Source organism: Temnothorax americanus, unplaced genomic scaffold (genome assembly GCF_048541705.1).
Source record: "Temnothorax americanus isolate GAGA-0224 unplaced genomic scaffold, ASM4854170v1 Scaffold26, whole genome shotgun sequence".
Lineage (NCBI taxonomy): Eukaryota > Metazoa > Arthropoda > Insecta > Hymenoptera > Formicidae > Temnothorax > Temnothorax americanus.
In genome coordinates this window covers 422,885-450,880 of record NW_027509401.1, presented here as the reverse complement: position 1 = coordinate 450,880, position 27,996 = coordinate 422,885, and the positions used below count along the sequence as shown (strand labels likewise).

Here is a 27,996-nt window from a genome sequence, read left to right as displayed (position 1 = left end):
TGATATACGAGATTCTCGATCGTTCAGTCATAAGGTCAACTTATAATGTCTGGTCAAAGTATGAAACGAATACAGTTGATGAAAATAATAAGAAATTCGCTACGTGTAAATTATGCACTGAAAGCATAAAAATTATAAAAATGACGAATGGAAATACGACCGGACTGAAAAGACATTTAGAACGAGAACATACTGAATTGTATAAAGAAATTTATGATACAGATGCAGGAACATCAAATAAGGTATTTTATAATTGTATATCAAGGCATTTTTTTTATAAGGTATTTATTTTATTAAATTATTTTTATATTGTTCGTATTAAGAGGTAGTTGTCTCGTGAAATATTTACCGTTTTAAAACTGAGATAATTAAAGTAAATCGCGATCAAAAATTTACTAATGTTAAATGTATGTATATATGGAACGCCGTTTTATTTTTTAATAGCATGTTGAAAAATTAAAAGAGATATTTTCTTCTTAATCATTATATCATCTATCATTACAGTCTATGTGACAAATAACAAAAAAAATCACGTTTTACACTTTCTTCGTTCTGTCAATTCTATCGAGATACATTTATTTTATACTTATCGGAAGACACCCCTTGTACGCATATTGTATTACCACCAATTACCATTTCACGAGATTTACACAAACGAATAAAGGGAGAACATACAAGATATGACGAGATAAGACATTGGCAAGAGGACGCATTTGCACGACACATATATTTAACAGAGGAACATTTACTTTGTTATAAATACCTTTTATAGAAATTTTATAATTTTTTCGCATAAAACAAAGCTTTATACGAAAGAAATTTGTTTATTTTGAACTTTTTACTTATTTTTTGCAGAAAAAATCACCATTTATTTTTAATTTTCGATATCGCGATTTCGCAGCGCGTATGTGCCGCTTTTTCGTGTACAATCACATCGTCTATCTAATTGTTGTCCGCCCCTGACTCTATCCTGACTACCCTCGCAATATCCTCTGCATTTACTAACCGTACAGAAATTTTACTATGAAATTAACACGATTATCCCAGCTGTACGCCATCGTGATCACGATAATCTTTCTCTCTCAGATTCTCTTTCTAGTTTACACGATTATCCCAGCTGTACGCCTTCGTGATCACGATAATCTTTCTCTCTCAGATTTCCTTTCTAGTTTTCACTTCTATGAAGTTGGCCGGACAACTTCAACGTATCGAACTTTCATTAATTGGAATCGATTGGTGGTCGTTTGGTGGTCTATGGTAGTCTAGTCCGATCGTTTGGTGATTAGTCGTTTTCCTGTAAAATAAAAATAAAGTTTCCGGTGTAAAGTTAGCCGGACAATTTTTAATTTTCAACCAATTTAACTTTTTTATAGCTCATTCGACGCGGAATCGTTTGGTGGTCACGAATATCATCATAAAAACGTTTGGTGGTCAACCGTTTTCCCAGAAAATAGAAAAAACCGTATGCGCATAATGCCGGACATATCACCTCTGTGCCACTAATCGGAACAATTGTATTTATCACCCAAATTGACTTTGATAGGGCTCAATCGACGCGGAATCGTTTGGTGGTCACGAATATCGTAATTAAAACGTTTGGTGGACAATGGTTTTTCTGAGATATAGAAAAAACTGTACTCTCACGCTATTGGTCGCATGACTCCGTGACGTTGGCTCGGTAATTTGATGGATAAACATTATTTATCAATCAAATTGACTTTCATACGGCTCAATCGACGCGGAATCGTTTGGTGGTCACAAATATTGTCATTAAAACGTTTGGTGATCAATGGTTTTTCTGAGATATAGAAAAAACCGTACTCTCACGCCATTGGTCGCATGACTCCGTGATGTTGGCTCGGTAATTTGATGGATAAACATTATTTATCAATCAAATTGACTTTCATACGGCTCAATCGTTTGGTGGTCACGAATATCGTCATTAAAACGTTTGTTGGTCAATGGTTTTTCTAAGAAATAGAAAATACCGTGCGCTCACGCCATTGGTCGTATGACTATAATAGCACAGAGTCGCATACGACCAATGGCGTGAGAGTACGGTTTTATCTATTTCTTAGGAAAACGATTGACCACCAAACGTTTTAATGACAATATTCGTGACCACCAAACGATTCCGCGTCGATTGAGCCGTATAAAAGTCAATTCGATTGATAAATAATGTTTATCCATCAAATTATCGAGCTAACGTCACGGAGTCGTACGGCCAATGGCGTGAGAGTACGACGAGTTTTATCTATTTCTTAGGAAAACGATATTGACCACCAAATGTTTTAATGACGATATTCGTGACCACCAAACAATTCCGCGTCGATTGAGCCGTATGAAAGTCAATTTGATTGATAAATAATGTTTATATCCATCAAATTACCGAGCCAACGTCACGGAGTCATGCGACCAATGGCGTGAGAGTACGGTTTTTTCTATATCTCAGAAAAACCATTGACCACCAAACGTTTTAATGACAATATTTGTGACCACCAAACGATTCCGCGTCGATTGAGCTGTATGAAAGTCAATTTGATTGATAAATAATGTTTATCCATCAAATTACCGAGCCAACGTCACAGAGTCATGCGACCAATAGCGTGAGAGTACGGTTTTTTCTATTTTTTAGGAAAACCATTGACCACCAAACGTTTTAATTACGATATTCGTGACCACCAAACGATTCCGCGTCGATTGAGCCCTATCAAAGTCAACTTGGGTGATAAATACAATTGTTCCGACTAGTGGCACAGAGGTGATATGTCCGGCATTATTCTGCGTCGAATGAGCTATAAAAAAGTTAAATTGGTTGAAAATTAAAAATTGTCCGGCTAACTTTACACCGAAAATTTTATTTTTATTTTACAGGAAAACGACTAACCACCAAACGATCGGACTAAACTACCAAAGACCACCAAACGACCACCAATCGATTCCAATTAATGAAAGTTCGATACGTTGAAGTTGTCCGGCCAACTTCATAGAGGTGTTTTCTTCGCGAGATGTAAAATTCTTGGACACTAGGATCCGAAAAAGCGGAATTTTTTCTAAGCGCACGACGAGCTTTCTCGCCAGTTGAAACGCACGCGATGAAACTTTCACGCGGAAAGCACGTCCGGCGCGAAGAAAGTGATTCTAGAGGATGATGATTTCATACTGAACTCGGCCAGAGCAATATTGGCAGCATTGAGTAAGTAGCGCCAACAGTTCCTACAGCTTGAATTCGATGTCTACGTGTCCCAGGTCGCCGATGACGAAGTCCAGATAGTGCGCTGCGTAGTTTTTGGTGTTTAGGTGTGATAATACTTTGAATTCGATGTCTACGTGTTCCAGATTGCCGATGACGAGGTATTAATACACCTAGACACTGAAAACTACGGAACGCATTATCTGGACGTCGTCATCAGCAACCTGAAACATTTAGACATCGAATTTAAAGTATTAATACATCTGGACACCGAAAACTACGAAGCGCATTATTTGGACGTCGTCATCGGCAATCTGGGACACGTAGACATCAAATTCAAAGTATTAATACACCTGGACACCGAAAACTACAGAGCGCACTATCTGGACCTCGTCGTCGGCAACCTGTGATACGTAGACATCGAATTCAAGCTGTAAGAACTGTTGGCGCTACTTACTCAATTTTGCCAATATTGTGAGATGAAAATCTCACCAGCTCCGGAATTAAAATTGTATCGACACATCATAAAAATGGAATGAATTAAAATTATGTCGAGACATAATAAAAATTGTATGAATTAAAATTATGTCTACATCATAAAAATTGTATGAATGAAAATTATGTCTCTCTCGACATCATAAAAATTAAATAAATTAAAATTATGTCGAGACACCACATAAAAATTCGGAATTATTTTTACGTATCGACATAATTTTAATTCATTCCATTTTTATGATGTCGACATCATTTTAATTCATACAATTTTTATGATGTGTTGACATAATTTTTTAATTTATACAATTTTTATGATGTATCGATATAATTTTAATTCATCTAATTTTTATGATATCCAGACATAATTTTAATTCATCCAATTTTTATTATGTTTGACATAAATTTAATTCATTAGTAAGAATCGCTATTTTTCTCAAGACAATTATTTTTTGAAACTTTTATATTGTGTAAAATATTATTTATGCTATTGAAAAATAAAACGGTGTGCCATCCAATTTTTATTATGTATATTAACTTTTAATTTGATGAATTAAAATTATGTCGCGACATCATAAAAATTGGATAAATTAAAATTATATTGACACAAAAATAATTCCGAATTTTTATATTGTTTTGACATAATTTTAATTCATTGTGATTTTTTTTAAGTCTATTATTTTTTGATTTTTTATATTAAATAGAATATTTATTATGCTATTAAGAAGTAAAACGGCTTGCCGTACAATTTTTATGTTCCAATATAATTTTAATTGGAAGAATTACAATGATGTCGGAACATAATAAAAATTCGGAATTATTTTTATGTCCCGACATAATTTTAATTCATCCAATTTTTATTAGGTTCGACATAATTTAAAATCATTAGTAAGAATCGCTATTTTTCTCAAGACAATTATTTTTTGAAACTTTTCTATTATGTAAAATATTATTGATGCCATTAAAAACTAAAACGGCGTGCTATATATGTACACTGTTGAAAAATTTGTGTTAAATATAACATAAATCGCATGTCCCAAACAGTCCACTCAAATTTGTGTGTTAATTTAACATAATATGGATGTGTTATGGATATATTATGTTAAAATATTTTAATAGAAAAGAAATGTAATTCTGATCGTAATTTGATGTTAATTATGTGTACAATTAACATAACTTTTATGTTGAAGTTAAGATTGTAAGATAAAATCAACACTCTTTTTCTGTAAATTTTAACACATTTAATAAATACGTTCAAATTGTGTTACTTTAACATATTCTTTTAATTTATTTAATAATTTTACATTTTAAATTTGTTAAGTTCAATTAACATAGCAGGCATATGTTAAATCTACACATGTATGTGTTGATTACTTTACACAAAAATTTTAACAAACGCCTTTTTTAACAAACCTACAGAAATTTTCCAACAATGTATGTTTGTTGATATATTTTTCGAACAGTATATAGGGTTATTTTTTGTTGGAACAATGGCAAGACAATTATCCTAATCATACATTCGTATTATTTGTCTTGTTTATTCATATTGTTCGTATAGTACAAAAATATTGTTGATGTATTTTTAGAACAGAATCAAAGGTCAAATAATTTTCTCGCAAGAAAAATTTGATACTATGCTGATTGACTGAGCTGCGAAAAAATATATCCCTTTTAGTTTCTTCGACGACTAATCAACTCAAGATTTATTTCACTATCTTTGTCCCAACGTGAATATCCCGAAGCATGATGGAATTCGATGCAAAACTCTTAAACGATTTGTTAAAATGCAGAAAGTAGTGTTCGAAATATTGCATAATTACGTTTCAAATATATCTTTCACTGTTGATGGCTGGACGTCGATAGCTAATAAGTCATATTACGGAGTGACCGCTCATTTTATCGACGATGAGTGGAACATCCACGCTCTCGTTGTAGATTTTATACCTTCATATGGTCGACACTCTGGTCGAGACATTGCCGAAATCTTCTACAACAGCTTGAAGAAATGGAATCTTCTTTCAAAAATTCAAGGTATATAACCCTCGATAATGCATCGGCAAATACAAAGTTCATGACAGAGCTGGCGACACTCATGTCTGCTGAGGATATTAATTTCGACCCAATTAATCAACATTTTCGATGTTTTGCTCACATTATAAACTTAGCTGTTAATGATATGCTCAGAATAATACAATCAAATATCGATGAAGTAGACGAAAATACGGATGAAGAATTCGACGATGACGAAGAAATTTCTTCTGACAATGGTACAAGGCTACAAGGACACTTACAAAACTTAAAAATCTTTTTCGAAAAATAAAATATTCAGAGCAGTGGACGAACAAGCTGAAATCATGTTGCGAAACAACAAGCCAAATCTCGGAGTAGCTACACGATGGAATTTGGTTTGCGATATGATTGACTCGGCGCTCCAGATGAGACAGGCTCTAAATTTGTTGTGTGAAAATAACGAAATTTTAAATATCTATTTTTTATCAGCAATGGAATGGTCTCTTTTAACCGAGCTGATCAAATTCTTACGAGATTTTAAAGTTCTATCCACTGCTCTTGGTGGCGAAAAGTACGCAACGTTACCGCTCGTTGTAATTGGTATCAATATGATGCTCGATAAGCTAGAAAAGTTTATTTTATCGCATCAAGAACCAACAGATAGTTGTGTTATAAGAATTGTTCGCCAAACAGTTATTGAGGCCCGAAACAAATTAGTTAAACATTACACGAAATCTAATTGGATTTATTGCGTAATTCTTATCCTCGATCCGCGACATAAAGTCGAAACTTTCCAACGAACGACATGGGGCAGAGAAATGGCTAAAGAATCGATAAAACAATTTGAACTAATATATCGGACTAAATACTACAAACCTAAAATAGTTGCTCAAACCATCAGTCTTGATACATCACACACAAATTTTGAGATAACTTTTGAAAGTGCTCCTACTAATACACCGGATGATATATTGGATTTAAGATTGCTTTTTGAATCAAATACATCTGATCAGATCCTAAGTACAAATTGGCGAAAAGAATTGGACGATTATTTACGCCTTCAACGAGCTGATAAAAACGAAAATATTCTTTTATGGTGGTGTCAACATGAGAAGCAATTTCCCATATTGGCTTCGATGGCAAGAGATTTCTTCAGCATTCAGGCTACATCCGTTCCCGTGGAAAGTTTCTTTTCAAAGGCATCGTTAGTAATACGTAAACATCGTAATCGACTCAACAACGAATCAGCACGAAGCTTATTATGATTAAATTCGTGGCTCACTTGCAGCCTATCTTCAAAAATAATCGCAAAACTCAAAAGTAACAAAAAAGAGAGAGAGAGAGAAAGAAATGGAAAAAAATGTTTAATAAATAAATGTTTAAATGTTTAATGTTTAATAAAGGTTCTTGTCTCTGGGCTCGCGCGAGCAACGATGCGATGATCGAAATCGCTATCCGACGTTTATTAAGATAATGTTTTTTTACACAAAGTACATGTCAGCTCTGAAGTGTCAGAGGTAGTCGCGTTATTGGCTTTAATAAATAAAAATAAATAAATAAATAATAAATAATGAATTAATTAAAATTAAATTAAATTAGAATATTACTGAGAATTTCGTCTTGCGATCGCCCGAGACACTTCAGAGCTGAAATAAATCTATCGGCGGTGTCGCGCAACGCATGAAGCTCGGCGGCAGATTCTCACGACATAAATTAGTCGACGGAAGTAAATCGGTTCGGACTCACAGGATAATAATAATGATAGTGATATGTGATAATTATTCATTTATTATGACAAATCAGCTTATCACTTTCTATTGAGAGTCAATAGATGATTGTTCCGCGCACAATCGGCACGATTAAGCAGCACGGAGATCGGTTAAAGTTGCTTGGCAAAATGAAATTTCACCAGTCATTGAACTTGAGAGTGACTGTACGTTGAGAGTCACTGAACTTTTTCAAAGTTAAGTCCGAAAGCATCGTATTCCGATCCGGCTCAAAGGACCTGAATTTTGTCTCGATATGGACTTGCGCGAGCAACAATGCGATGGTCGAAATCGCTATCCAACGTCGTGTAATTCGATTCGGCTCGCGATTCTCGCCGTTGGAAGTCCGCTCGAGACGGAATTCGTCGGACCGCGCTCTGAAAAGTGCGCCAAAAACTCGCGGTGCTGCGCGATGACTACGAACAGCGGGATTGAGAAGTTTCCGCGTATCCGACGGGTTCGCTTGACAAAATCTTTCTGGGCTCCAGAATCGCCTCGCTCCCGCGCTTTAGTGTTCCCGTCAGGACAATTAATTCACGCGAGTCAATCACGTCTAGCTACATGAAATCACGCGAGATTCATTGTCGAGCGAGGGTCACCTCGTTTACATTTTTTTTTTAGTATACAAAAGATTCGTGAAAGCGAGCGAAATCACCGCCAAACATGTTTCTTCGTTTATCGCAACGGGATGGCGCCATTGATTTAATTTACGATCATTTATTTGACTGATTGATTTTTCACGCGGAGTTTGCAACAGTCCTGTTTAATAAATATCGGTTGAATCTTTAGTGATCAATTAAAAATAATAAATTAATTAATAATAAATTAATTAATAATAAATTAATAATTATCAATAATTCGTTATTAATTAATTAAATATGCGTTGTCTCTTAGGCTGGGGCTACACTATGTCCGGTTTTGCGAATTGGATTCGCGAATCGTGCATTTGTATACTATTCATGCTAAGCACACATGGTATACAAATGCACGATTCGCGAATCCGATTTGCGAAAACGCGCATAGTGTAGCCCCAGCCTGTATATAAGCATATATTTCAAGCGAGATTTCAAGATTCTCGTTTTGTCTCACTTGATGTTTTTTTGTTTTCTTGATTTTGAGACAAATATAAAACTTCATGTTAAACGATCGAGACAAGATCTTTAACTGAATAATAAATGCAAAGAAAATCGAGCGAGATGCTTGACAGTCTCATACCGAATCACTAAGCTATCTGTATAACTGCGATCTGTATAACTGCTATTGAACCGCTATCAACCTTCTTTTAAACAACTAAAAACAGCTTTTAAACAGCAATCAAACAACTAAAAACAACTAAAAAACAGCTAAAAACAGCTAAAACATCTATATTATACTACAAAGTATGTGGGAAAGAAAATAAAACATTTATATATACATATATAGTTTATTTCAAAAAATCATAATTTTTCTGGTGTTGCGACCACCAGTTAAATATTTTTAATACATTTTGCAACGCGCAATTCTTAACATGTTTTTCGCATCTTACAGTATTAGTAACATCTAGATTATTTAAAGATTCGATATCTTCGTAATCTGCATCCAAAGTCTCAATTTTTAGATTTTTTTCTCGCTTTATTCTCAAGCAGATCCACCAGCCATTCTCGTTTCTGGCATCCCTTGACGTACACAAGAGTCGACGTCTTGTCGCCTTCTCCAAGTACGGCCGATGTAATTAGATGTTTCGCCATGCTGTACGGCATGTTTCCATCCTCCCATTGTAGTCCATGGTGATTTGCAATCAACCAGGAAGCGCATGACTTGTAGGATTTTATGAGGAGACTCCATGGCATGGGACATGTAAAAATGTAATGTGCCAAAACGGTCCCGTTTCTCAGAACCGCCACCTCTATCACGACAAATTTCATCCCGACGGTAAATCCTTGCAGATCGATAAACGTCGGTACGATCATGACGAAACGATGGAGCAATCTGTATCTTATCGCGGTACATCAGTGTCTCTTATATTGCAATATCTGCTGATATTGCAATTTAAATGATTTTGAGCACTACGTTCGACAACGGGCAGTATTCGATTACGCGATCATGCAAGATGAGACAATAGGCAATAGTATTTGCCGGTACATTCTCTTTGCAGTCAAATTCTATTTGCACATCCACAGTGGCGCTCTTGACAGATTCGTTTTGTCGCGAGCAATCAATGACTACAAAAGGTCCTTTTGTCAGGAATGTAACCACGGTGCAAAGCGTATCGAAGCAGTCTTATCCGTAATAAGCTTTACGAAAACGCGCATACATATCGAAAAGGACGGCGTATTGATTTTTGCCAAAATCCAGATTCATGTCATCGTGCGGATAAAATTCAGAGTTTATATAAAGTTTCACGTTAAACGTTTCACGTTAAGTTAAACTTTAATGATCGCGCGACGAGTGCGGCACGCGCATTCTTATCGAGAGTTACCGCTCTGTAATTCTAAACCGCTGACGGTGGACAAGGGAACGGTAGACAGAAGGAAAGATAATTTTAGATACAGTAATATGCATTTAATATACATTTATTTCTCATGTAATGCATTGTGTACAATATTATTTGCAGCATACGCCAACAGTTCACAATCAATAATTGAAGTCTTATCATAAAATTCACGCAAGATTCTAACTGCATTACATTTAACGGTGATACAATTTTGACGTAAAATTGTTATAAATTGTTTGAATTTTTCACTTACGCCATGAACATTTTGGCATAGTTGAAAATACACATTCTCGACGCAATGTTCTAGTTCGAACAGGAAAAGTACGGTTGACGGTTTCATGTACAAGCTGGTGTCGCACGACGTCAATTTTACAATATTTGCGTCACGTATTTTAACAAGTTCCAAATCTCGAAACGCTAGCGATGATGGTGCCGGCGACTGCACGAGTCGCTGAATACCTGCACGTTTTTCGATGAATGTCACCTATACATTGCATGAGGCAGAGTTATCCGATTGCCTCGGTTATCGCCAATAAGTATATCCACAGAGGACATAGGTCCAGCATTGATTCCAACATCCAAAAATTTATATGCGGTCGATGTCAAGGCAAATCTCTTTCCCAAAATACGAGGCGTGTAGCGGGGTTTATCAAAACTGAAAAAATACAATTATGTTTATAAAAGTTTTTTTGCACATGTATATACGAAAATTAGCGGTACTTACTCATTGTGCTGTTTCTCGAACGTGACTCGATCACACGCTGAACAATATCGTGTGCACTGTTGAACGTGATTGTGCATGCATATGCATGTATATACCCGATATCAAGTATTTGTATAATGCTGTATGAAACCAATGAATATAGTTGAGTATGTTGTTAAATATGGGTTTGGAAGTGGATCTTCGAAGATTGTCTTGAATTTACTCACGCGTACTAAGTCGCCCACTTTGAATCGCGCGGGAGCAGCGATCTTTACGTGGCTGTACACCGTTGTTAGGAGCTTGTCGGCGATCGCGGGGGTAACATCGATGGGTCGCATGCCGATAATTCGATGTTTTCGCGCGTTGTAATTCGATACGAAACCCGGCAGCAAGTCAATCCATTTGTAATTTCCATTGCGCGTAAACATTTTCCACATGTCGTTCTTGAGCGTGCGATTGAATCGTTCGACGATCGATGTTTTCATTACGGAATAGGTCGAATAGTGATTGATATTATGTTTCTTCAAAAGTGACTGCACGTTTGCGATGTAAAAGTCTTTCCCCTTGTCAATCTGCAGATTTTTCAGGCATCTCCCGCCGTCTCGAATTATTTTCACAATTGCCGTAGTAACCTCGGTTCTGCTCTAGGCCTTGAGCGGTACGGCCCAGTAACAACCAGTTTTTCTCAGTTAAAGTCAGTTAAAACTGGATGTTACTGGATAGGTTCTTAATCCATGCAAAATGTCTTACGTTATCGTCATGCACGGACATTTACATGTCTGTCCATCTTTCGATCGGTAACCCGTATTGGCAGGATTGCAAGTTCCTTGTTTTTTTTTCGATGCTAAACACGTTAATGGAAATGTCGTTGTGATTTTCAAAATTTTTAATTTGATTTAACGTCAGTGGAAACTCAATGTCCGTAAGATTTAGCACCGACGTGTAATGTGGATACGACGATTCCCGTTCTGCATTTCTTTGGGCTGGATGCAGAGCAGCCACCACTGACCATGCGAAACATGCATTGTCTATTGATTGCACGTTTATCACCGCTCTCTTCAATTTAATTTTTCGCGGTATTTCTACAAAACACATGTTATTACACGATCTTTTTTCTAACACAATTTGTTGTACTCACGACTTCCAATTCTCGACTACTGAGCGTATCCCCCAGATTCGTCATTTTATATCCTACTAATAATGCATCGTTTGCTTTTTTATCGAAAAATGTACGATTTGCAGTTTTGCACGTGTTCGATGAAATCATTGCGAGACACGTATGTTCTTGAAAACGATATCATACCATTGACTTTCGGTGATTTGATCTGTATAATTGCAACAGCCATACATCGGCGCTATTTGCAAAATTTGCAGTTTTGCACGTGTTCGATGAAATCGTCACGAGACATGTCGCGACATGTTCTTGAAAACAATATTGCTCCATTGACTTATGCAAAATTGCAAAATTTGCAGTGTATGCACACCATGCACTAAAACAGAAGAAACGATACGCGATGCTCTAGTTGGAACGAGAGGAAAAGGCAATAGAAAAAGTATATAAGAAAGAATGAAGCGAGTCAAAATCACAGTCTGTGATATGAAAGTCTACGCGTCGGTACATCGATTGGAAAAAAGTATAGCGAGATGACAATAATTCCGATATGGATCACGCGTTAACGGACGACAGTGATTACTTCAGCGATGAAGAAGATGGTCGTAAAGAAGTCATTGAAAGAATAGTGTCGCGTGAGGAAATCGTTGCACTAAATTTACATACAAAAGAGTGCGTATTATTTTTTTTTTATTATTCAACGGGTGGTGCACTTGCACTATGTCGTTCATGCATGAGAGCTGTATCGGGTTTCGTCGGATGAGACTCTGACCCTGTCGGCGGTCGCGCGACTCGTCCTGCCATGGCGCAAGCGAAGCTCGACGTGCCGGAGAAATCTGGCGGCGGCATTAAAGAGAAGGATAAGGATTCCGAGGAAAAGAAAGGTCCCACTGTTGTGCCAGAATGCGCAGTATGACTGCAGCCTTGTATCCATCCAGCACGATTACCCTGCAGCCATATATACTGTTATCTGTGCGTAACGGGTGTCCCTAATCAGAACAAACGGTGTCCGATGTGTCGTCAAGAAATCCCACCGGATTTTCTCGAGAGACCTTAGCTGGTGAAAGTGGAGGAGCCTCAGAAGGTGTCGGAACATCCCAAGGAAGAGTACCAATGGTTTTACGAAGGTCAAAATGGTTGGTGGAAATATGATCCAAGGACAAGCAATGATCTGGAGACTATTTACAAATTAGGGGACGCGCAATGCAAACTTTTGGTCTGTGGCATGATTTACGTAATTGACTTTGAAAAGAAATGTCAATATATATAGAAAATACAACCCACGTTACAAACGTAATATCAAACATGACAGAAAAAATGCTCCGTGCAAGGGTGTCTCGGGTGTACAATAACATTTGAAAAATGGATTATTTGTCCGTTAAAATCGAAGATCCACTTCCAAACCCATATTTAACAACATACTCAACTATATTCATTGGTTTCATACAGCATTATACAAATACTTGATATCGGGTATATACATGCATATGCATGCACAATCACGTTCAACAGTGCACACGATATTGTTCAGCGTGTGATCGAGTCACGTTCGAGAAACAGCACAATGAGTAAGTACCGCTAATTTTCGTATATACATGTGCAAAAAAACTTTTATAAACATAATTGTATTTTTTCAGTTTTGATAAACCCCGCTACACGCCTCGTATTTTGGGAAAGAGATTTGCCTTGACATCGACCGCATATAAATTTTTGGATGTTGGAATCAATGCTGGACCTATGTCCTCTGTGGATATACTTATTGGCGATAACCGAGGCAATCGGATAACTCTGCCTCATGCAATGTATAGGTGACATTCATCGAAAAACGTGCAGGTATTCAGCGACTCGTGCAGTCGCCGGCACCATCATCGCTAGCGTTTCGAGATTTGGAACTTGTTAAAATACGTGACGCAAATATTGTAAAATTGACGTCGTGCGACACCAGCTTGTACATGAAACCGTCAACCGTACTTTTCCTGTTCGAACTAGAACATTGCGTCGAGAATGTGTATTTTCAACTATGCCAAAATGTTCATGGCGTAAGTGAAAAATTCAAACAATTTATAACAATTTTACGTCAAAATTGTATCACCGTTAAATGTAATGCAGTTAGAATCTTGCGTGAATTTTATGATAAGACTTCAATTATTGATTGTGAACTGTTGGCGTATGCTGCAAATAATATTGTACACAATGCATTACATGAGAAATAAATGTATATTAAATGCATATCACTGTATCTAAAATTATCTTTCCTTCTGTCTACCGTTCCCTTGTCCACCGTCAGCGGTTTAGAATTACAGAGCGGTAACTCTCGATAAGAATGCGCGTGCCGCACTCGTCGCGCAATCATTAAACGTTTAACTTAACGTGAAACGTTTAACGTGAAACTTTATATAAACTCTGAATTTTATCCGTACGATGACATGAATCTGAATTTTGGCAAAAATCAATACGCCGTCCTTTTCGATATGTATGCGCGTTTTCGTAAAGCTTATTACGGATAAGACTGCTTCGATACGCTTTGCACCGTGGTTACATTCCTGACAAAAGGACCTTTTGCAGTCATTGATTGCTCGCGACGAAACGAATCTGTCAAGAGCGCCACTGTGGATGTGCGAATAGAGATTGACTGCAAAGAGAATGTACCGGCAAATACTATTGCCTATTGTCTCATCTTGCATGATCGCGTAATCGAATACTGCCCGTTGTCGAACGTAGTGCTCAAAATTATGTAAATTGCAATATCAGCAAATATTGCAATATAAGAGACACTGATGTACCGCGATAAGATACAGATTGCTCCATTGTTTCATCATGATTGTACCGACGTTTATCGATCTGCAAGGATTTACCGTCGGGATGAAATTTGTCGTGAAAGAGGTGGCGGTTCTGAGAAACGGGACCGTTTTGGCACATTACATTTTTACATGTCCCATGCCATGGAGTCTCCTAATGAAATCATACAAGTCATGCGCTTCCTGGTTGATTGCAAATCACCATAAACTACGATGGGAGGATGGAAACATGCCGTATAGTCCAGTCAAATTAGACAATTGAGCTCGGAAGTGAAGCGGTATCAATGAACCTTTTTAGGGTTGTTGGGGGGATGTAGAAGAGCTTATTTCTGAGTTGTCGGGCTAATCGGACCGATGGGTTTTTAAAGGGGGAGGGGGAATGAAAAATTTTGTTTTTTTTGCAATAACTCGGCGAATTTTGACTGTACATGATTTACTAACCTCTCATTTTGTAGCACTTTTAAAGCCCTACAATTCATTTCCTGAAGATCTTAACTTAAAATCAATATTTGTCGAGTTCTAGCGAGTCCCGAGCGCACTCGACTCGATACGCGCCGTGCGTCGCATGGCCGATCGTCATCGCGGCGGCGCGCCGCCGCGCCGCACGCGTTAAAAGCGCGACTTCCAGAGGCTTCCCTGGGCTCAATTTTCAACGAATCTGAACGACTGACCCTTTGTTTTGTAGGTCTTTTTAAGCCCTACAACTTTGTCAGTGGCGGCACATTTCTATCTATTAATGGAAACGAGATAAACGCAAAAAACCGCGACAAAATGCATTTTTTCCCACTTTCACCGGCTAGAACTCGACAAATATTGATTTTAAGTTAGGGTCTTCAGGAAATGAATTGTAGGGCTTTAAAAAAGCTACAAAATGAAAGGTTAATAAATTATGTACTTAAAAACGCATCGGTCCGATTAACCCGACAACTCAGAAATAAGCTCTTCTACATCTCCCCAACAACCCTAAAAAGGTTTCATTGATACCGCTTCACTTCCGAGCAAAAGCCTTTTTTTTGTCTAATTTGACTGAACTAGTACAGCATGGCGAAACATCTAATTACATCTGCCGTACTTGGAGAGGGCGACGAGACGTCGACTCTTTGTGTACGTCAAGGGATGCCAGAAACGAGAATGGCTGGTGGATCTGCTTGAGAATAAAGCGAAAAAAAATCTAAAAATTGAGACTTTGGATGCAGATTACGAAGATATCGAATCTTTAAATAATCTAGATGTTACTAATACTGTAAGATGCGAAAAACATGTTAAGAATTGCGCGTTGCAAAATGTATTAAAAATATTTAACTAGTGGTTGCGACACCAGAAAAATTATGATTTTTTGAAATAAACTATATATGTATATATAAATGTTTTATTTCCTTTTTCCACATACTTTGTAGTATAATATAGATGTTTTAGCTGTTTTTAACTGTTTTTTAAGTTGTTTTTAGTTGTTTGATAGCTGTTTAAAAGCTGTTTTTAGTTGATTAAAAGAAGTTTGATAGCGGTTCAATAGCAGTTATACAGATCGCAGTTATTCAGATAGCTGTTTTAGTTGTTTGATAGCTGTTCAAAAGCTGTTTGATAGCTGTTTTTAGCTGTTTCATAGCTGTTTCATAGCTGTTTCATAGCTGTTTTTAGCTGTTTTTAGCTGTTTCATAGCGGTTCAATAGCTAGTTTGATAGCTGTTCAATTGCAGTTATACGGATTAAACTAAACTACTGAAAGTTAATAGTGCGATATCGTTTTCATGAACATACGTGTCTCGCGGTGATTTCATCGCACACGTGCAAAACTGTATGTACATCGTAGATTTTTTGCAAGGCGCATCCGTACGGATGCTGAGATCATTGTGAAATTAGATATGTTAAACAAACGCTGTGACAATAGTGAGATATAGAAGGATGAATTTGAGAGTACGCTCAGTAGTTGTGGACTAGAAGTGAGAGTCAGTTAGTGTGCTTGATCGTGCGGTTTATACAACAATTGGTTCGCCATCTTAAGAGCTGTATATCAAAGCCCACCGATATGAGGGAGTACGCAAAACTTTGCAAACCGATACGTAATTCTAAATTCAAGATTGTGAAAATCAGCGAACCGCAGATGAGAAACTGTAGCAGATTGTATAAGAGGAGAGTCGACGTAGTGCGATATCTATTCCGTCGCAAAATCGGAATCGCCGATCTCCGATTGCATCAAGATTTTCTCGATCTCCAAATAAATTGGTTCATCCTCGTAAGAGAAACGTTCCCTTTTTATCAAGATGGAAATGAAAAAGCCTGAAGAAATGGAAGTAAATGAAGAGGAACATGAACAAGAACATGAACAAGAAACTGATGATGATGCAATTTTGTCAAACGATTCGTGTTACAACAGTGAAAGGTTTGAGGATGTTTCGAAAGTAATTTTCCGAGTATTAAACCAGGCTGAAGTGAATGCCTTAGATGAATTGAAAAAGATGTGTTGCACATACTTTTATTATACTTCTGGTAATGTAAAATTTTGTGCATCGTGCACTGTGAGATTACGAGGATTATTCTCAATGTTGTACGCTGAGCAAAAACATGACACCCGCGCCTATATACTGATCGATAGTTTATTCTGTGCGTCGTGTGGAGGCCCACTACATCAAATAATGCCGTGTAATCTCTGTTTAATTTGCACTGTTTGTGATTGATAGTGCTACGTGGCAAAGACATGGTGTCCGAAGGCTGTCTGTATTGCATATCAATAAAACTGCAGTTTATGCTTACAGCTTTTTTCATATGTTGCTTTTTTATTCTAACTTATCTGTGTTCAAAACTCTAAATATTTTGTATAAAATTATTGTTGTGTTGCAAATCCGAATGGCGCCGCAAAACACCGATAAGCGGCTCTTCCTACGAAGAAAAGTGAAAAGGACCGCGGTGTCACGCTAGTCGCAGGTCATAAATTATAGCCGCCTGCCATAGGCGCTCGCTCGCATTTGAAGTGTGAAATGACATCTGTTTATAAATACTATCCCCCGCCGCCCCTCAACCCCCTGAGATCCTCGGCCTAAAACTCTTATTGATATCACTACTCACGACGGAAAAAAAGTGGCATTCTGACTGCAATCGCAGAGCAGTGCACGCGTTAGGCGAGTCCGTATTTTTTGTGTGATTTTCTAAAATTATTTTGTGATGCCTCCGTTCGATCTTCCCCCGTACGAGCCTAAATATGTAAAAATAAGTGATATTTTAAACGATTCTAATTTTAACAACTTTAATTTGAACGACTTTGCTGGTGCTGGTGATCAGGAGGAGAGGCCCGGGCGGGCACAAAGTGAGATTCAAGAGGAGAGGTCCGCTGTTCCCCCGCGTCTCCCGCGTTTCCCGCGTGTCCCGCGGACGCTCGGTGGTGGACGCGGGCTTATCCCCCGCGGGCGGCCTGTGCTAAACATTAGTATCGCGGAATTTTTTAATTCCGATTTTGATATTGACAACGTAGGGGATAGTGATAGTAGTAATAGTGAGATTCGGAGGGAGAGGTCCGCTGCTCCCCCGCATCAGCCACCCGCGCCCCGGTTCCCAACAGCTCAGGTGGGCACGCCACCCGGGATCTCACGCGGGCGAGCGCTGCGGAACGCTCTTGGCCCCCCGACCCTCGGACGCGGGCGGGCATAATTTTACGCCGATTCCCTCGCGCAGGGTCGCGCGTATTGTCCAACACCTGAGGACGAGAGATTGGCGGACGAGCTGGTGTTCGACGTGGTTCGAATTGTACAAATCGCGGGTTCTCCTCCTCCTCCCGTCAACCGCCCTGGCCGCCAAAATCCACGGGAGGTACTATTGGCAGCATTGAGACGGATGTTGGTGGGCCGCGGCCATGGAGCCCTCCCTCGTCGAGATTAAGGTATTTTTTTTTGTTTTTTGTTTTTTTTTTACCTAAAAATTAATAATGTAGAAGCGAGAGAGAGACCGCGCGCGAAAAAAAGATAACGCAAACTGGGGGATGGGAGCGAGAGAGACAACGACTCTTCCTAGAAAAAACATGAAGAAGACTCCGCAACGGTTAAATCGTCATCGGTGACAAATTTTATCATTTGTTTACCTCGGCTATTTTATCTTTAAACCGTCGTCGGACCATCGACGTTTGCTTTTGTAGTGAGACGCCGTAATCGAATGGCGGCTCGCATGTTCTAGAAAGGTGAGATCATTGCAGAGTCAAGTGTCTAACTTGCTGTTTTGTTTATATTTGCCGATAAAATTCCAGCAGCCGAACGGCGCCTTTGTAGTACCTTCGCGCCGATAAAGTGACGCCCCCCCCCCCGCGGACCACCCTTGGCGTAGAACGCGAACACCTACCCCCCCCCCCTCGGCGGTACCCCTTGTCAATACGAGAGATATGTTTAATAATATTTAATAAACATGTCTCAACACACGTTCCCCCTTCACCAACGAATCGCCCCTCTCGCTCCCCCTCGCCCTCGAGTCCTCCCCGCTCCGCCCCCTCCCCCCTTTTCCCCTTTGCTCCCCCCTCGGAGTTCCCGGGACAGAACTGTCAAAACATCTCCTACTCACAATGTTACATTTTAGTCGAATGCTCTCATGTAAGATGTGACTCCGGATGGCTTTGTCATTTACCATCGAGAAAAATCCTTGGACGTCTTCGACTGTTTTACCTCTTTATTTATTATTTTTTTGATTACTTGATACTTTGCTTATTGCGCGACTCCATGTAATTATTCGTATTTATCGGCTGAAGAAGACACTGTGTGTTCGAAACGTCCCCCGTCATATGTATATATTATTAAATGAACTATTGATTTGACATCCTTTGTTATGCTCGATTGTTGGCTTTTATTTCTATTGTATTTTGACACATACGAGCGATTACTTTATTTATTCATTAGTACTAAGAATTTTGATTGAATAAAAAAACAATAAACATAATTTAGGGAAGAATGCGACAGGAGTAAAAAAGCAGCACCAAATTTTTTTACAGGAAAAATTTATTTATTTTATTTTAATTAAATATTTTTTTATCTTCTACTGTTACTTCTTTAATACTTTGTGATTAAAATGATTTTTTAATTGTAATATTAAAAATTTGTTAAGGAGAATTAAGAAGCTATTACCACTTGGGTTGGAATAGTAGAAAGACCCTTATTGAATAGAAACACAAAGATACCACTTGGGTTTTATTGCTTCCTTATAGAAAAAGCTTTGTAATAGTAAAAAAATTTTTTTTCAAAATTTTGATAGAAATAGGTTTAGAATGTTCCAAAATGTCAAGAAATCAAAACAAATAAAAATCAAAACAAATAGAGTATCATAAAAAGTATGTTCTCCTCTAATTTTATTAAAATCTGTCAACTAGTATGGGTTTTTAGGGAATTTTTATTTTTTAGAAAGGTGTGTTTTACGCTGTAGCTTTCTCAATATTTGAGATATCGATCTATTTCTAATTTTATTATATTCTTCAGTCTTTTCTACCCTTATTTCATATATAATTTTTTAAGATTTGGTTAATCAGTTCTTGAGTTACAGACGTTTGAAATCTCGGAGAATCCATATATACATACAAGCCTTGTAAAGTTTGGTCTAATCAACCAAATTTTAAAGTATTATATATGAAATAGGGGTAGAAAAGACTGAAGAATATAATAGAATTAATGTTTGAAATCGTGATATTCCGTATCACGAAAATCGCTTTCGGTTGCCTGTCAGCGCAAGCACGCTTTCTATAAAATATTCGTTTAAATATTTCGCTTTAAAAACGTATCCTGTGCCAAGTTATAGCATGGATGTTTCGGTATTCGCATTCTGGAAAATTCTCTAACATTCATTATCAATAACAAAGTCACGGCAACCAAGCAAAAGATCCATGCTGTAAACATTGTGCTCGCAAACAGGCAACGATCTCTTCGGATCGCCGACCGACAATTGTGACGTAGGTGCGATGACGTGAGCTGCCGATAATCAATCACTCTCTCGATATCCGAGCTCCGCGCATGCCAGGCGCGTATATCCTTGCGCGGCTTGTGGCGACCAATCACGCACTTGAGTCCTTAAACAACCTTCGTTATTTAAAACTATTGGTTATTAGCCCGGAGAGAGTCTCGACTCGGAATAAATAAAAGGTTTGCCACTGTACCAAGGGCTCTCTCTTTGTTGAAGTTCACTCTCATAGAAGCACCGCTCGTACAAACCGCTTAATTCGACTTGCAATTCGCTTTCGATTTCGCACCCGCTAGTCGCCATGCTTGCTGTGAGATTCAGTGCGCGCTATCACTCACGACTCTAAACAATCCTGTAAATAGTTGTATATACTAAATAGACTCTGTTTTATTGTATTGTATTTCTTGCTGTTTTTTTTGTGGTCGTCTTCTACCTCGCGCTATCTTGCGCTACCGCGTGCTTTCGAACAATTAAAAATATACCAATATCTCAAATATTGAGAAAATCCAGACAATTAAGCTAATTAAGGAAATTTATTATTTCCTAATTTTATTAATAAAAGCAATTTTTATATATTTAAAAAATTATTTTAAAATATAAAAATAAAATATTATTGTAATAGTATAACAAATATTAATCGCAATAAAAATTATCACAATAAAAAAGTGTGCAAGTAGAAACTTGCACATTGCTTCCTTATAATTTTTAAGTGTACAAATTATAAATTTGAACATTACTTTCTCATTATTTTCAATTTTCAAGTATGCAAATTATAAATTTGCACGTTGTTTAATCAACATTTTATTTCGCTCATAAAGTTTCCTCTATGAGGAAACCAAATTAATAAATATCTACTAATAATTATACATAAAAAAAGGTTTCCGTATAGAGGAAGCTTTATGAGCGAAATAAAATGTTGATTAAACAACGTGCAAATTTATAATTTGCATACTTGAAAATTGTGAGAAAGTAATGTTCAAATTTATAATTTGTACACTTAAAAATTATAAGGAAGCAATGTGCAAGTTTCTATTTGCACACTTAAAAACTATGAGGAAACAATGTGCAATTTTTTTTAAAAAAGTAGTTGCATATAACCAATTATTTTTCAAAGTAATATACATATTCTCTTTGCAAGAAATTGGCGCAATTTAATTTAAAGATTTCACTTTTTTTTTAAATACATGTCACTTGAGTTGAGTTAGGTAACATAATTTTGTGAAGGAGAAATAGAACTACCACTTAGGTTGGATTTTTGAATTTATTAAAGAAACATGGTAGTGTCTCGCGCCAATACACGCGCGGCGAAAGACCACGTACTCGGAAGCGTTGTTATGCCTGCATTATCAATTTTATATAATCTGCCACATTTTTTATTTATAAAAATTTATTCAGTAATACGTAAAAGATGGATCTAGATAAAAAAAAGGAGTTTTTAGATTACTTTAGTATATTAAAGAAAGTAGCCTTTTAGATTACTGAAAGAAAAAGAAATCATACAAATTTTAACAAGTAATTTGTTTTAAAATGACATTTAATTAACTAGGTAATATTGTAAAAGGCAAGGAGGGCGAGTGGGAGGGGAGAGAACAGAGAAAGAGGGAGAAAAGGAAGGAGGGAGGGAGGGAGAGAGAGCGTGTGTGTGTGCGTGCGCGCGCATATATGTTCTATAAAAATATTAAAGAATTAATAGCTGCAAATATGTTTTTGCTACTTCCAGTGTTTAGAATATTTTTGAAGCTTAATCCATGTCAATATTATTGAAATTTCTTTACAAGAAATGATAAGAATAAGGTGGTTAAGGAGAAGATTCGACTATATTTTCAAGAATACAATAATCTAGCGAACAGTACCGTAAAGTTTCCAGGAGACAATAGGCGCGACGCTTATGCCGCACTGAAACACCTTTTGTTCCGGATGAGCCAAAACGAGAGCAGCGACGAAACCGCCGTAGCTCCATCCCCATACGGCGACTCTTCGTTTATCCACGAAATGTAGTGAGTCCCGTAAGTATCTGGACAATTATAATCAATGGATTTTTTTTAAGCATCTTATAATAAGCATTTTATAATTGAATCTATTGACGTAGTTTTGAACTCTTTATAATTACTTTGAAAAAATAAAAGTACTTTTAAACAGATTTGAATCTGAACGAAATGGATTCGAACCCTTCGTGCGTACTTCGGAAAACAAATATACTTCCAAGTAGATTTGAATCAAATATGTTCAAATCTTTTACGAGAATTTTATTAAAAATTTCACGTTTTTTCTAATCAAATTGTTTGTATAAAACGACAATTAGGTTAATACACATATTATTTTTTGTTAATTACAAATATTAGATTATTTTATCAATAGTTACAATTAAATATAATAAATAATAATAAGAGAAAATAGGATCGTAACGATATACAAACAATTAGAATCAAAAGCCATGCGATCCAAGCTTAGGTCTTTGACAGCCTTATATTAGTTTCTGTATACATATATGTCTATATATATACATTGTCACGACTTTTCCACTCCCGGACCGCTCCGGGACGTGTGCCGGATCAAAAGGAGTAAAGGGAGCGGGATGACGGGCCTCTCCAACGATTCCCTCGCACCTCCGACATTTCGCGAAACGAATTTACCGTTGGGCGCCAGACGCGTCAACGCGCGTCCGCGAAATCGCGAAAGAAAACCAACACGAGACGCAAAGCAAGACGTGCGGATGTGCGAGGAATCGGCTAGCTCGACCTAAGGGCTGGGGCGGGGGTGATGAAGGGCGGCGCGATATTTGGCGGGGTGACACGCCATAAATAAGGTTCCGAACTCAAGCAATTAATAAATCAAAATAACATTTATTCGGTAAGAATTTGCGCGTGAAACAATAAAGACCGATTCGGCTTCGGTCGGTCAGGCAAATCATATAATCAGTCGCGCGAGCGTCAGAAATGAAACAAAAAGAAATAATGATAGCGCGGACACCAGAATAAACGAAGTACTGCGTTATCGTATAGTAACGCGCAGAAGGCGCTGCGATTATCTCCAAGAGATACAGTATGACGAAACTTACAAGTAATATAGAACATTGACGGTAAACACGAAATAATCACGGAAATAGAAAATAAGATCTCGCAGGACAAATCGCGAAAGGACAATACCTCACGCTCGGATTGCGTGAACTCAACGCCGGGAGTCGCGCGAGAATTCTGTCGCCAATTATCTTAAGCCTAACACAAGTCATTCGGGGAAATACTCTACTCGGTCTTCGGTGATTTGCGTACTGCGTAGAATAATACACCGAGATACTTGAAATAGCGCGGAATTCCGGAACGAACGCCAGGAAAACTAAGTGGAACTACCGTGAGTAATAATCACACGCAATCCCGACGGCACGGAGCCTATTGCGAGAACGGAGTAACTCACGCGAATAACGCTCTCCCGCTAGCACTACGTCTCACACGCAGTCACCGAAAAACGCATCCGAACATGACTACCCTAACACGCACGATTTTCTAAGGCAATTAGCTCCTCACAAGCGGCCGATTAACGCGATTGACGTGCCGACGCATGCGAAATTCCACAAGAGCGATGTTTGGTAATGTGATACGCCGGGAATACGGAAGGCACGAGACACAATCGCGAGCGCGGACAGTACCCAAAACGGACTCGCAGTAACGGACTTCGCCATGAATCTATCGCGATCTCCAGAGGCTCGCAATCGCGTCTTTATCTCAATTCCGCGGCCACGATACCATCCCGAGGCCCTTCGCTCTCGCTGTCGATCGCCATTCGATACGCGGCCTCAAGGAACAGTACGCGTCGCGATGTTACAACGTTTTTCCGGACGAGAGCGTGCACTGGAGAGCGGCGTCGTGGCTTTACATCTCGATATTAATTACTGCGGGCATCCTCACCGATGTGATGTCTCTTCGTAGGGCTCCTCGCCGTCACCTCGTACGGAAAATCGTCGCAACGTAACAAATTTTCCCGACTCGGGGCGGCTATCGCGTAGTTTAAGAAGAACGTTCGGACTTGCCGACAGACGACCAGAGAGTGTCTCGCTAGATTTGCTCGATAACGGAATTGATGCGGCACCCCTTTCCGTAGGGGCGTGCCAACCAATCGAGAGCGAGCTTGCAAGCTTGCGCGATATTCTAACGCAGGATCGTCGTAAGGTGGATCCTTCGAGGGCGCGCAACGGTCCCTCGGCGGCGTAGCGACTTCTTCAATTTGTCCCTGGGCAGCGGACTGGACTTTGTTCTGGTCGGTGTGCCTCCGGTTGCCCTCGGGGCGGTCATCAGTTACACCGCGGGCCGGTATTCCGTGGAGGCAGAGTGCTGAGGCTGGGTTTTCCCCGGTACCTGGGGCCCCGCTATCGGCGGCTTTGTCTATCGCTGCCCCCTTCGCCGCACGTCTGCCGCGTTGCTCTCGCAGCCCGTGATCCCTGTAGTTTCCGCTCTCGCCACCCCTCCTCGGTCTTTGGTCCTTCCGGACCCCTTTCGTTATCGGTACTCCCTCAAAGATTCGCCGTGGTGTGGGTGAGGCGCCGCGCGCATTATAATTACACATGAAAATAAAAGAGTAGTCAAAACGCGGAAACGATATCGACTTTTTGGCCTCTGGAGGTCTCGTCGTCGCCTCTCCGTCTCGTCCCTGGGCGCACATTTCCGCGCCTTGTGACGGCGGCGGGGCGCTGCCACGAAGCGGCGGGCCGCAACGTCACAACACCCACCCTAAGAGGAAACATACCGGGTGCGGTTGTCCCGCTCAGCCACTCGCCCTCCGGGGTGAGCGTAAGAGCGCTTCGCGATCGAGATCTCCAGCTCAGGCCTCGGCACAGTGGAACAAATACAAAATAAGACGTCATAACACACAAAAAAAATTTTATAAATTAAAAACTACTTTTAGTTTACGAAATTCTGTCCCATCCCCACGCTTTGTCAGACCTTGGAACTCGTACTCGGGGCCGTCATCTACCGCCCCGGCTTTCCCTTTCGGATTTATCGTCGCGATACAAGTCGGACTTTCCTACGATTGCCTACGACGGCGAACGCCTCGCGCTTGCTGTCGGCCGCTTACTTAACTCTACCTAACGTCCTTTTAAACGGGAGGCTAACTCCCTTTTGGGGGCCGAGTACGCCTGCAGTACTCGGCTAAGTTTTGCTACGTCGTTTTCGACGAGCGGTCCTAACGCGACACCAACGTAAGATGGCGTGTCGACTGCATAGCGGGAGCGCGGTTTTATGCCTTATCGTGGCTTTAGTACGTAGGGTCGGACCAACGCGGTACTACCGAGTAAAGGTGACGGGGTTAACGGCGGGATTCCTTATGACCCGTAAATGAGCGAATAGCCGGAGGGTTCGGAAGAGATTAGGGTTCTATTGCGCCCCTTTGATTCTTTAACCACTTTATTCGCCTAGATAAAGGCGTTCGTACAAAAATAAAAGATCGACCATACAAAAAGTTCTCCTCAGTACGAGAATGACGAGAAAAGAAGAAAAGGAAAGGAAGAATCAAGTGGGCGGAAAGTCTAATCATAATATGGTTTTAAATCCTTAACGTGGATTTTTCCGATTGAATTACCTAATGAATCGGCAAGTTCGTATACTACCGGCGACAGAATTCTTAGTACGGTGAAAGGACCATGAAATTTGGTCGCTAACTTTGCAGACACGTGTTGAGCGGCGGACGATAAGACGTGCTGTTGCTTCAACACTCGGTCGCCTACGGCAAACCGACGGTCTCGTCTACGCAAATTATAATACCGAGATTGTTTCATTCGCGCGGTCTCCAAGTTTTCGACACTCCAGGCTCGCAACTGGTGGATTCGTTCCATCGTCTCCCTCCAAATAGCGGGGTCGGAGTTCTCTACCTCGACCGCAGCGTCTGCTCGTTCGCGAAACAGATTAACAGGTTGTGGTTCCCTCCCGAAATTCAGAAACGCCGAGGTCGCTTGAAGAGAAGTATGGTGCGCGGAATTATAAGCAAAACGAAATTCGTTAATGGTCCCACTCGCGGTGGTCTTGACCCAAGAAGGCCGTAATCATCGTTTTGAGTACGCGATTAACTCGTTTGACGGAGTTCGCCTGGGGATGATAGGGCGGTACCGTCGTATGCTGAATTCCGTACTGTGTCGTTAACGCCAGTAATTCTCGGTTTAGAAATTCCGTGCTATTATCGGTTAATAAGGCGCGTGAGGCTCCCCAACGAAAAATAACGAGGTTTTCGAAAGCCTCTCGGATATTCTTACTGGTCGCTTTACGTAGCGGACAACACTCAATCCATTTGGTGAACAAGTCCTGCATCACGAGAAGGTACGCGTGTCCCGACTTACTGGGCGGAAACGGCCCCATAATGTCGGCGGCGACAACCGTCCACGGAGCTTCGATCAACCGTTGGCCCATTAATCCCGCGGGAACATCCTGTTCTACTTTTGCTCGCTGGCACGTGTTGCACCGGCGCACGTACCGGGCGATATCGTTGAACATCCGCGGCTAATAATACCTCGTCGCGACACGGCAATAAGTTTTCTCAACACCTAAGTGTCCGGCCTGAGGTGGCTCATGGTTGGCGCGAATAATTTCATCGCGAGAGTCCCTTGGTACAACAAACTTCCATTGGTCGAGGTCCTCTACGGTTTCGTTAATTACGGGATGAGGTCTACGAAAATATAACCGATCCCCCTCTTTTTTCCATCCTGGAAATTTTTGCGGGTGCTCGAGAACCTCATTAAATCTTTTCGCGTACCAGTCGTTCTCAACCCCGGCGACCGCGCACAAGTCGTCATCTGGCTCGTAAATTTGCGAGAGTGCGTCCGGCACATAGTGCATCGCACCTTTCCTGTGCTCGATTCGGTAGTCGTATTCAAGCAACTCGAGAGCTCACCTCGCTAACCGTCCCGTCGGATTCTTTAAATTATGCAGCCACCGGAGGCTGCTATGGTCCGTTACGACGGTAAATCGGTAAGCCCTCGAGGTAGGGCCTAAGCTTTCTAATCGCCCATATGACCGCGAGGCATTCTTGCTCGGTGGTTGAGTATTTTCTTTCCGCGTCAGACAAAGCTCTACTCGCGAAAGCTATTACGTGTTCGACCCCGTCTATTTTCTGAGTGAGTACTGCGCCCAAGCTGACGGAACTGGCGTCTGTTTGCAGCTCAAACGGAATGCTGAAGTCGGGACACGATAAGGTGGGTGGGAAAGTGAGACACCCTTTAATAGTCTCGAACGCGGCTTGTTGTTCTTCGCCCCACCCCCACGGCTGACTTTTTTTAAGCAGTCACGTTAATGGCTCTAAGTAAGTAGCGCACTGCGGGATAAAACGGCGGTACCACGACGAAATACCAATAAATCGACGCAATTGCCGGAGGTTACGCGGCGCGGGATATTCCCTGATCGCGACTGTCTTATCGGGATCGACCTTTAGACCCTCGCGCTGCACAAAAAATCTGAGATACTTCACTTGCGAGCGGCAGAACTTACTCTTCTCGGGATTGATCGTCAAGCCCGTTTCGCGAATACGCTCGAAAACGCGCTCCAACCACTCGA

General features: G+C 39.9%; 1 protein-coding gene and 2 pseudogenes across 4 annotated transcripts in view; 2 read left to right on the top strand and 1 right to left on the bottom strand.

Moving 5' to 3' along the window:
- Positions 1-1,247: 1,247 nt before the first annotated feature.
- The window catches only part of Dpp10 (Dipeptidyl peptidase 10), a 299,169-nt gene continuing 272,420 nt past the window's right edge, over positions 1,248-27,996 (bottom strand). For 2 of the 4 annotated variants that reach the window (XM_077409541.1, XM_077409543.1), the window contains 2 exons: positions 22,318-22,478; positions 10,449-10,589 (listed from right to left, as the gene is read on the bottom strand). In XM_077409541.1, coding sequence (XP_077265667.1) covers positions 10,537-10,589; positions 22,318-22,478 — 214 coding nt within the window. In that variant the 3' untranslated portion in view covers positions 10,449-10,536. Of the gene's footprint in view, positions 1,295-10,448; positions 10,590-22,317; positions 22,479-27,996 lie in introns of those variants that run through there. The other 2 variants (XM_077409542.1, XM_077409540.1) reach the window with 2 other exon arrangements.
- Positions 10,787-13,130, top strand: LOC143899307 (E3 ubiquitin-protein ligase RNF146-B-like; annotated as a pseudogene).
- LOC143899306 (uncharacterized) lies at positions 13,375-14,120 on the top strand (annotated as a pseudogene).